This window comes from Malania oleifera, chromosome 9 (assembly GCF_029873635.1).
Source record: "Malania oleifera isolate guangnan ecotype guangnan chromosome 9, ASM2987363v1, whole genome shotgun sequence".
Classification (NCBI taxonomy): Eukaryota; Viridiplantae; Streptophyta; class Magnoliopsida; order Santalales; family Ximeniaceae; genus Malania; species Malania oleifera.
In genome coordinates this window covers 79,531,834-79,543,715 of record NC_080425.1, presented here as the reverse complement: position 1 = coordinate 79,543,715, position 11,882 = coordinate 79,531,834, and the positions used below count along the sequence as shown (strand labels likewise).

Sequence of the window (11,882 nt, the reverse complement as noted above, 5' to 3'; positions counted from 1 at the left end):
GCGATACCTTTGGCGATCAGTCACACGAGAAACATGTCATACTCACTAACTTCACCAAGAAGTACCTTGCAAGCCCTACATATAACCTGCTTTGCTCACAATGTTTGGGTTATCCCACATCAGTTGTGTAAGGGGTTGGTGGTTAGTTATTAAGTGTGAGGGAAAGCTTCACCTCATGAGCTAGCTTTTGGGGTTGAGAAGGCCCAAGACCACCCAACACTAGTATCAGTGGCCATGGTTCAACATTCTCCCAGGATGCCGAGTATGTGGTCGATTTGGAGCCCGATGTGTAGGGGTTTTGAGCCCAATGTGTGAGGGGGAGATTGTTAGGGTTATCCTATATCGGTTGTGGAAGGGGCTTGGTAGTCAGTTATTAAGTGTTAAAGAAAGCCTCACCCCATGAGCTAACTTTTGGGGTTAAGAAGGTGCAAGACCACCCAACACTAGAATAAAAGCCCATGGTTCTACATTTTCCCTGGAATGCCGGGTACGTATGGCTACCAATTTGGAACCCGATGTGTGAAGGGGAGATTGTTGGGGTTATCCTACATCGGTTATGGAAGGGGCTGATAGTTAGTTATTAAGTGTGAGGGAAAGTCTCACCCCATGAGCTAGCTTTTGGGGTTGAGAATACCCAAGACCACCTAACACTAGTATCAGAGCCCATGCTTCAACATTCTCCCTGGGATGCCGGGTACGTATGGCTACTGATTTGGAACCCGATGTGTGAGAGGGAGATTGTTGGGGTTATCCTACATCGGTTGTGGAAGGGACTGGTGGTTAGTTATTAAATGTGAGGGAAAATCTCATCCCATGAGCTAGCCTTTGGGGTTGAGAAGGCCCAAGACCACCCAACAAATACAGAACAATCCACAACCACAAAAAGTATATGAAAGCAATAACAATAACAATGACACCAGGAATTACGTGGTTCGACAATGCTTATATCCACGGGAGCAAACAATAATGATTCATTGTATTCTTGTGTAAATTAGAATAGTAATACAAGAATCCTCTCAATTCTCTCAACAATCATCAACCAACACACTTGACTTACTTAGCATACTATATACAACGTATTCTATGTATATATAAGCCTCGTCGTAGGTTTTCCCCCCGAAACACAACCAAAATAACGTCCAAATATTCAAAATTCAAAATCTGCGAAGGCTATCTTGAGCCATACTGTCGACTAATTAAGCCAAATAGTCGACTGTTTCAGACAAAATGTAAATTGTCCAAATTCTGGAGCCAAATTATCGACTATTTCAGCCAAATAATTGATGGTTTCCCTACTACTCCTTAGCACATGTGATTTTCACTATGTTTTCTTCCTTGTTTATGCAATTCATCAAGTATATGAGTCACAAAAGCACAATAACATGTATCAACACTTGAACCCACTAGTTTAAACGGTCTCCTTTTTGGATATAAATAATATCCCTTGTGGAGTAAGCATAATTCTCCAATAATTGCTTAAGTGACCTCATCCCTAATGCCTTATGTGTTTCATATTACATTCCACGTGCTTTTGAATCGATTTTACTTTCCGCTTCTTAACCCTAGTTAGATTCATCTACCCAACTTAGATGATCTTTTTTTTAACCTTAGTCATACACTTGATCCTCCAACTATTAATTAGCACATTAGGAGAATTAGTTTTGTACATCAACTTTAGGATGTCACTCATTTAAAGTTATAATATCCTATAGGTTCAAATACAACTTATTAGATTGAAAGAGTCCTTATAGACAAACTTGATATGCATACGTAAACACCAACTTGACTCAAAAACATCGTTTATTTATTTATTCAAAGAGTACCTTATATAAATTGAAAAACTGAAAAAAAAAAAAAGAAAGTTAACTTTTTTATGATTATTTTGAAATCTAGAGATACAAAATGAAAACTTATTTTGTTAATTTTAAAGAAACTTTTGTTTTTTCTACCGTTTTCATATAATTCTTGAAAATTTTAAAAAATAAGCTAATTTTTTTAATAATTCTTTGGAAAACTAAAAATAAAAAATAGAAAATATTTTCCACGGCTAAACGGATCCTCAATTTTTGGTTCATATGTCAATACAATTTAAATAAATAAATAAATGAACATTTGTCTTTGAATTTCTCTCATAATATGAAACCTTTAAAAGTTTTTTGGCGCTTATAAAAGCACACTTGAGGCCTATTTAGAGATGAGTTAGTCATTACTCTATAAAGGATTGATACAATATAAATTGAATGTAAAAATGTATCAGAATTCCTCATAGGCACGTTTATATTCATCTTTAATCATCTATAAAAAAAATTATATCTCATCTAATTTAACGGTTAAACATACTTAATATCGAGTTCTATAAGCACACTTAAATAGATGCACGATACTAGCTAATGATGACATATTGCAAATGTCAAAAATAGTTTAATAATCATAGTTAAAATTATAGCCAAAGATTATATACATGGTTATATTTAATTAAAAATGATTATTACGTTAAATTTTTTATTTAAAGGCATTTATTATATATAAATCATTGCCTTTTATGTATAATGTATATGCATAAAATGAATTTTCTCACTCTGTTGATCATTATTGTGATTTCCTAAAATTTCCATATTAATATTGGTGAATAATAAATTCGATGCAATATACGAAAATTTTATATATATGTAAAAAAAATTAATTAAGCAATTAAGAACTAAGATATAAAATTGAAATTCTTTCTGTTGTGTACATTTTTTGAAAACTAAAAATATTTCTTAACACGCTCGGCTCGGCCGAGTCAGGCGGGAGCGACTCGGATTCCAGGAGAAATAGAAGTAATAAACAAATAGCCCGCCTTGGGGAAGACTGTCAGGGAATTCAAATAGAAGAGTATCGCTCTGTGTGGTGTCTGTGTGTGTGTGTGTGTGTGTGTGTGAGAGAGAGAGAGAGAGAGAGAGAGAGAGATGCCGAAGAACGAAGCCGGAGCAAGATCATGGAGGAAGCCGTTGAGGGACGTGTCGAACGGTGGGAAATCCTCGAAACCGCTGAAGAAGAAAGTCTCTGAGACCGAAGGCCGAACTGAAGACGACGTTCTCGATCGCCTTCTTCTTGTTCAGTCCGATATCTCCACTCTCCTCCATCAGGTAGCTTTCATGCTTATCTATCAACCTATCTGTCTATAGAGATAGGTGTGACTACCTTATTCAGTCGGGACAAATTGATTGAAGGAAATGAAAACGTTGTATTAATCTGAGGCTGTTGAAACCCTAGCATTATCTGAGTTTGAGTTCGCATAATTTGACTGGCAATGCTTGAATTTGTTGTAATTTATCTTTGCTTCTTCATTGTTTTTTTCCTTATGGAGAACTCTTTGGCATGCCCTTATGTTCTATTCGGTGAAGATTCTGCAGGAAAAGAGTGAAAATTTGAAATGCATTTTTTTTGTGGAGGGCGGGGGGTGGGTTTCTCTGATGACTTGCTTCATTTCACATTTTGTGTAGTGTAACTGTGTAAGTTCTCATTTTCTTAATGGAATTTGTTCTCATTCTGTATGTGACTTAGAATTGCATGACCTGCTAATTCATATGGTACAGGAATGTTTCAATTGTGATTATGCCATATATTTTCATTGAACAGGTAAAATTGGAAATGTAGTTTTATGTGTTTGATTGGACTTATTGGTTGATTCTGGTTGCATTAGTTGGAATTAGTGCACTAGATGTTATTTCGCAACGAAACCTAAAAATTATGTAGTTTATGCTTGCTTGAATGTAAAGCCATCTTGATTTCTTGTAATTGACATGATGCAAACACAACTCTAAGCATGTAGAAAGTGGAGGAAGATGCATTCTCTTAGTTGATTCTGTCTGTGTTAATAAAAATGTAATGCCATTTGCCTTCTCGCTCTCGGCTCAGCGTGTTCACCCATTTATTTTGCAGCTAATAATGCATAACTTAGTGATTTGTCTATGTTGAATGAAGGTCTGGATGTACGTGTATTTGATGTGATTTAAAAATAAAATAAAAAAATTTGTTGCAATGCATGACGGACAAGTCAAAATAATAGAATACAATCTTTGAAACTTTTTTTGTTTTCAAAGACATTTGGTTTTATTTTTGAAATATAGGAGCATAACTAGGATATCAACGATAATGCCAATTGGCTAGTGATTGAAGACATGATTTGCACCATACAATAAATTTATGTGTTCTGTTGACTTATAAAAGGACTTCTCAGATTTTAAGATTTAGGAATTAGGACTTGCACAACAATGACTTGGCTGTGCTAGTGTTCATCAAGTATTTTCAGGTTGCTTTTCATTCTAAATGCACACTTGCTGATTTTTTTTGATAAATGAATGAGTTGAAATAGTTGCTTTATTTTTACACTGCTGAAGATATGACCTAGTTAAATTGAATTCTGCGATAATGACGGAACAGTTTTTTCACTGCTCCTGCATTACGGTAAAATTTGTAACTTGTGTCTAGTATTAATCCCTCCCATGTTATCTATTGGATATTCTTCTTTTGTTCTTTAGCAAAATGCAAAGGAAAATTTGTGCATATAACTTGGTAGAAAATTGTCTACACCTTCCTTTATTTAATAGCTGTTCGCTAGAAGGCCTAGTGATGCACAGCGAGAAGCAGGTATTTGAATGATTGTTTTGGCCCAATTTGGAGGCCTATTAGGGTCAATGGATGATTGGGTCCTAAACGAAAATATGCTTAGTTAGTTATTGTTTTATTATGTGTATAGTTTGCTTGCAGTAGGTTATGTTTTTGGGGGCTTTTTTGTAATATTTTTGTATTTTAAGGGCGTGTTTGTAATTTCATGTATCTTTAGGGGTATACATGTAATTTATTGTATTAGGCTTTCTCATAAGTAGTGTGTGAAAGCCATGAAGGAGGTGGTTATTGATGAATTTGAATTGAGAAGTGAACCAGAGTTTTCCCTCAATTTTTTCTCTTTTCTCCCCTCTCTTCTTCCTCTTTCCTTGTTGTTCTTCGCCTCCTCTTCTATCCTCAATTTCCTCTAATTTCTCCCTTGGCAGCAAATCCATGATGCTGTCCTGCATCATTTGGTATTAGAGCCCAACCAAGATCTCTTTTTTTCCATTTTCAATCTATTATATCTGATCTCCCTATTCCTTGTTCCGCTGCTTCTAATTTCTGTTGTGTAACTCTAATTTCTGTCTTAATCTGCGTTTCTTCTCTTTCTTTCTCTTAATCCTCCTTCACTCTCACTCATTCTTATAGTTTCTTTTTTTTTTCTTCTGCTCATATCAACCCTGTAATTTTCCCTATGCTGTCAACAAAATCCTGCAGAAACTGAAGGATGGTGTGTTTGTGCAATGTTCTGCAACTTTTTAAGAAATTACAGTTTTGCCCCTCAAATTCAAACCCAAATTTTCAGCCAACATTTCACAACACCACCCATGTCCCATGCCGTTAAAAATAGAACCCCCAAACCCCATCCGCCCACAGCCCAAAAAATTTCTAGTTGTCACCCCTCTTTAATCGCTAAATGCTTGTGCTTTTCTTATCACATCACCACCACCATTGAAATCATCATCCTCTGATCTACCTTTGCCTAAGGTTTCATTGCTGGAAACTCGCGGCCAGCGACTCACACACTTGACATTCCAGCAACGCATGTGGAATTTGTCTGCCCTATTTCAAATCTGTAAAATATTGCTTCCAGCAATGTGTTTCGAATTTTTCATACAAAAACCTGCAATTTTTGAATTTATTTGATGGAAAGGTTGGTCACTTGGGTTTGGTACTCATTTTGAAGGATCTATCAGTGCTGCCAACAATCCAACATCATAATCAGACCAAATTGCTGCGATTTGTAATTTGTATACGAGGGTTTGTTTTACTTGAAGATTGTCCTTGAGAAATTGAGAGCGAAGTTTGTCGGTTGCCTGAAAGAATTGAGGATTCTTAGAAAATTGTATTAAGGTTCCTTAGTGATAAATGCAGCACACACAAACACATAGGCAGCATGGTAACTAATATTTAGCTGTTTTCAAAACTGGAATTATTGTCCAATAGGGTATAAAACATGGAGATACCTTGGAGACTATTGCTAATGCTTTGAATAGGATAACAGATGAAGTTGCAGCCTTAGTTAAGAGGCCCCTGGATTTCCTACCAAACAGGAAAGTGACATAGCTGCTGTCCCTCATACTTTTGAGTTGCATGAAGGCCAAAATGATCATTTGAGTGAGGGGATTAGACTACAAGTTTTAGATTTTAAAGTGATGGTTCCCTTGATGAATTTGATGATTGGTGTATTCTTTGGGGTACTATTCCCAATGGTATGACGTGATTGAAGCTAGGAAATTGTATTTGGCCGAATCAAAATTGAAGGGAATTTTTTTAATTTGGTGGATTAACACGAGATGTTTAGAAGGAGATTTGGTGAGATCACAATTTGGGATAAGATGAAACAAGCCATGCAGGAGCAATTTGTACTTTCCAATTACCAGCAATGTGTTTATCTCCAACTCTTTGATTTGAACTAAGAAGAGAATACGTTGATGGACTAGTAGGTTCTATAATTTGTGCACTCATGTCTCATGCCGATATAGAATGGAAAGAGGATGTGATGTTAACTTTGTATAGAAAAGGGTTGAAAAGCCAACTATTGCCGCTAAATTGGCTAGATGTCATTTCATTACAATTGGGGATGCAATATAAGTTTCTACTCAAATCGAGGAGGATATGGAGCATAATCACCCTAGAGCTACGTCATCCCTTTGATTTAAGAAGAGTACATGTGGAGTTGTATGAGAGAAGTTAGTTGTGCAATTGGGTAAAGGCGTTCACTCAAACAGCCCATCCCTTACAAGACTCCTGAGCATTTTGGAACAACTTCCAAGGTCCAACCAATCATCAAATATCTAGGTTTTGGGCATTGAACTGCAGAATGAATGTCCTAACCAAGTCATTGTTGCTGCAGAAAGAGCAGATGATGATGTTCAAGTAGTTGAAATTGAAGCATAAATCCCTAGTGACTTGAATGATGACGTCAATTTGAAAATCTTATTATTGTTTTGACATATGCTCTCTTTCCACAAGGTTGAAGAAGAAGATTGGAGGCGAATTAGCATCTTTTAGATTCGGGTGATTTGTCATAAGTAGCTTTGTACTTTGGTTGTTGATCCTAGTGGTTGTACACATGCGGTTTTGGAAGAAGTTATGAAGACGTTATATTTGGAAGTTGAACCTTATCCTGACCCGTATAAAATTGCTTCGGTGAACAATGCTAGCTTGAAGGTCCATGATGTTGCTTGCTTACCTTTAAGATTGGTTCAATCATGCAGACAGTGCAATGTGATAGTCTTCCTCTCAAGATATGTCCTATCCTTTTGGGCCATCCATGGTTATTTTATAGGAGTTGTTAGTATGATGGATATGAAAATTTTTATTCCCATCAGCAAAAGAAATATAAGTTGATGCCATCTTGAGCTCTTCCACTCGCTAAGTAGCATATCACTAGTTCCTTTCTTGTGAAGCTTGATGATTCTACATTCTGATGGACTTCTTGGAGGCGAATTAGCATCTTTTAGACTCCTTGGTACATCAAGATTTCTATATATTTAAAGTATTGAAGTTTTAGTCGAAATCAAAATTTAAAACCTTGAACTGCCTAAAATGGGAATCTTGAACCCATCTCCCCCTAGATTCTCTTGGATTCCCAGGGGAATCTAACTAATTGGACTAAAATGCCTATATCATTCTAAAAACTAAGATGTAGTCCCAAGAGGGGGGTGTGAATTGGATTTAAAAATTTTCTCTTAATTCCTTTTAAGACTCCTTAACCTCTTTTGCTTCTTTTAATCAATTCTTGACTTCTTGTTGATTTATTCAATACATAATAAATACTTATGTCTTTATGCAATTCACGGCCTTACAATTATTTAATCAATCAAGTAAACAACCAATCAACCAAATCCGCAAAATATTCAATCAAGACGGTTTTGTTTGCAGCCTTGTAGTGAATGAAATTTTGAATCAAGCCCTGTGGTTAAATGCAATATAAAATCCAATACTCTTTCCAAAAGTTTAGACGTTAAATAAATTTTCAGTTAAAGAGTCTTTGGGTGTTTCACCAATGAACGTACTCCCGTACGGTTTCCGCAAAGTATGGATTAACCAATGTACTCTCTTTCGGTTTCCGCAATCCCAAAAACTAATTAAGCTTAAGTTTATTTAATATCTAATTCACATAGTATATATGATTTAGAAACTTAAAACATCCACGCAATTTATATATGCTGAAAGTAAAGAGCAAGGGAAAGAGAGAGTGAGACCATGGTTTTTACGATGTTCAGCTTATACCCAGACTACGTCCTCGCCTTTGACAAATTACCAAAGGATTCACTAAATTAGTTCCTTTTTCGGGCGGAACAATATCGTTTACACAGTCCTTCAGTAGGCTAGAGCCCGCCTCTCCAAGTGATATCCCCTCACTCGGTCACTCCTTTAATTAGGTTAGAGCCCGCCTCTCTAAGCGATATTGCCACGCTTAGCCAACGATTCAAACAACTTGGTATCGTCAAAAATACTACAAGAATACAAAAGAGTAGCTGCGTACAAAAACACTCTCAAAACAGAGTAGATTAGTACAAATTCAGCACTATGTATTTCATCAATTTAAATACCAATATGAAATAGAATTGAAGCTCAAGTGTAGAGATCACCAAGGGTTCTTTTGTGACTGAGAAAACTCAGTATGAGAACCATATGTTGATGTTTCAGCAGCAATTCAGATGATTTCCCCTAGCAAGAATATGAGCAATAGAGAACTTTGAGAGAGATTGAGAGATTGAATGCAAGTTTGCTGTGTAATTACTTGGTTATTAATTTCTTGGGGTTAAGGTAGTATTTATAAACTTTTTAGGATTAGTTTCCTTGTTGCCCAAGTTACTTGGAGTGTCCACTAAGTTTTTATAACGTTCATATTTGAAAAACTGATTTTTAGAAATTTCCAGTTAAGTTAAAAAATTTGAAATCCCGTGGAGTCAGTCGGCTGGATAGGCGACTAGGTAGTGTATTTCACAGGGTTAGTCGGCTAGACAGGCAGCTGAGGCCTTTCTGTCTACCAGAAATAAATTCAATTAATTTGTCAGTTGGCTGGCTCGACATAGTTCAAAAATGTCAGTCAGTTGGGTGTGTCAGTCGGTTGACTGATCCCAGTGCAAACCATCAGTCGGCTGGGCAATTATTCATTATGATGTTTTCCTGTCAGTTGGTTGAGTAAACCCAGTGTAATCTGGTCAGTCGGTTGACCAGTCATATTTTTGGTTTTTTATTTTTAATTTTTCAAAATTAGTTTTGCTCTCTTGTTTTTGATCTTTCATAAAACATTTTTCGGGTTATTAAAATAGGTCTCTAAGTTCATAAATATCCCCTAAAGAGTTTTAACAATATTTCAAAAGATATTTAAAATATGAAGCACTTACATAAAGACTTCTAAAACTTTGAACATTTTTGGTGCTTGAGTCTTCATGCTTGTCTTTTCTTTGATCTTTCTTTTGCATTGCTTTCCTTTGCCTCTCTTGTTTTTCTCCATGCTTTGATATACTTTCAAGCTCTCTCTCATATACTTCAAACTTTAAAATGTCATCTTGAAATTCATGCTTTAAGCTTCATTTTCATGTTTGATCCTTGTGAGTCCTGAAATATTATTACTCAACAAATATGTTAAGTTTCACTTGTTTGTTAGCATCAAAACAAGATGTTAAGCCTTGTTAGGCCAACACATTCATCACAATGAGAAGACATTGCTCCTTAGTGTTGTTATGATGTACATATAAGTTTATATATTTAGGGACATTTTGGTAATTTTTATTGAAATAACACTAGAGTACCCATGTGAAGCCAAACACAGAAATCTAATATCACCATATATTTTAGGAGGGAGCCAAACAAAACATATTCCCAATAGCAATCTAGTTCTTGTATATTAGATTCCCAAGGGATTTCAGGGGCACTTTTATGATGACCAAATCATATGGCCTTTTATACTTAGCAATTTGCACAGGATTTCATCTTCTGTAGTATTCTCTCTGTTAAAAAAATCAGGCACTAAACTCATGGAAGCTGACAAAAACTGATTGCTGAATATTTCCATTCATTCATGGCTAATTATTCAAAGGTTATTTATTATATTGCAGATTGATGAACTTGTTGTGCAAACATTTAAACTTAAGCCAACGAGCAGGCAGGGAAGAAAAGAAATTGAGTCTTTTACAGACGTCCTATCTGAAATGCTTTGCTCTTTAAAGGTCAGCAACTAGATGATCTTTTTATCTATCCCAATTGCATAATTGCATGACTGATATGTAGTGTTATGTTCTATGAGTGCAGCCCTGGGTTCCCAGATTCCAGAAAGCACTTTCTAGTCCTTCCATGAGGGCTAAGGATCAGTTGGAACAGATATTGGCAAGTAAACCTCCGCCTGCTGTAAATGAAAATGCCAGAAATGTAGCTGACAGTCCACAACAAACTGAGTTGGATTCATTAATTTCTCCCTCACCTCTTGTGTCTTGGCGTGCTGACTGCACTATTGAGAGAGGCAGACAACTCTTTCTGCTCACGCCTCTGCCTATGTCAAAAGCATTGTCATCCAGGAAGCAGCGCTCAAAATCGATATTTGAAAGGATCGCTTCTAATGCTGATGCCGAGCTACCATCATTTTGTATTGTTTCTGAAGATGTTGATGATGGTTTTCTTGAGGGTGTAGCAGTAAAGTCAACACCAAACAAACTTCATGAATCCAGTGCAGCTGAAGTGGTAAACAATTCTGAATGTGGATTTACTTCTCCGCCGAGGTCTTCAAAAAAAGACTGCTCTTTTCTTGTAATGACTCCTTGCCTTAAAATTTCACCTCCTAAGTCTTGTGTGTTGCTTGAACCCATCTCTGAGTCCTCTCTCCCCGACAATGACAACGTCCATAAGTCAGAAATGTCTGATTCCTCTGGCAGTCAGGTTTCCAAGAGTTTGGCCTTAAAGTATCCTGAGCTCTTTGGAATACAACCGACTCATAAATTGGGAATCAGAAAGAAAGAGGTAGAAGCATCGCCTGATTGGTTTATGTCACCACTGAAAACTTGTGTGCTTATGGAGCCACCAGATGAGAAGCCCCTGAAAAATGCTGCTGCCTGCTTTCCCAGGACTACTCCGGCCCTCAAAAACCAAATAGACTTTTCTTCGGTACTAGGGAATGATGTTCAAAGCTCTCGTCATTTAAGGAACAAAAATTTTAGTCAGGGTATGTTCTTTTTTTTTTTTTTCTATTTCTGTTTTCCCTTATGCTAATGTGTTGACACAATGTTGGCTAACAATGCATTGTTTTACCAACAGAACTTGGTGATACCTCATATCTAATAGGAAGCACTCCCATGGGGGAACCTGAAAGCTCAATCCAAATAGGGAAGCATCCTGGTGAGACTACTCTAAAGAAGGAGTTATGGAAAAAGTTTGAAGCCGCCTCTACCAATGGGCTTCATTTTAGCATCTCTGTGCAACAGACTGCCCAAGGAGGATTTCTAGATAGGCTGGATGAGGTTTCCTGTGATGAGACAAGTTCAGAGGGTCTGAGATAACAGACTTTGCTCTTGATGTTAAAGATTGTGATATGTATGTAAATGAGGGTGTATATTCACATGTGTTAAGAGGCTCAATGAGCATTTGTTTACTGCAGTTTTCTGCTGCACTTGTATTGCATTAGAACGCATGTACTTTGGCCCAGCAAAAGTTAAAAGAGATTACTTCTTTTTTTCTTGTTTTGGCAGGCTGGTTGAGCTTCCAAACACACAGCTTTGGTTAGAACTCTCATTTATTAGATGTTTCATGTTCTTCCCCATCCCCTTCCAAACAGACCCCCT

The 11,882-nt window shown here is 36.6% G+C and overlaps 1 protein-coding gene across 1 annotated transcript; it reads left to right on the top strand.

The window, feature by feature from the left end:
* Positions 1 to 2,852: 2,852 nt before the first annotated feature.
* LOC131164172 (uncharacterized) lies at positions 2,853 to 11,775 on the top strand. The gene is made up of 4 exons (XM_058121167.1): positions 2,853 to 3,128; positions 10,170 to 10,280; positions 10,363 to 11,266; positions 11,359 to 11,775. Exons 1-4 carry the CDS (start codon positions 2,949 to 2,951, stop codon positions 11,598 to 11,600), a joined length of 1,437 nt encoding a protein of 478 aa, XP_057977150.1. The 5' UTR covers positions 2,853 to 2,948; the 3' UTR covers positions 11,601 to 11,775.
* The last annotated feature ends 107 nt before the right edge of the window (positions 11,776 to 11,882 follow it).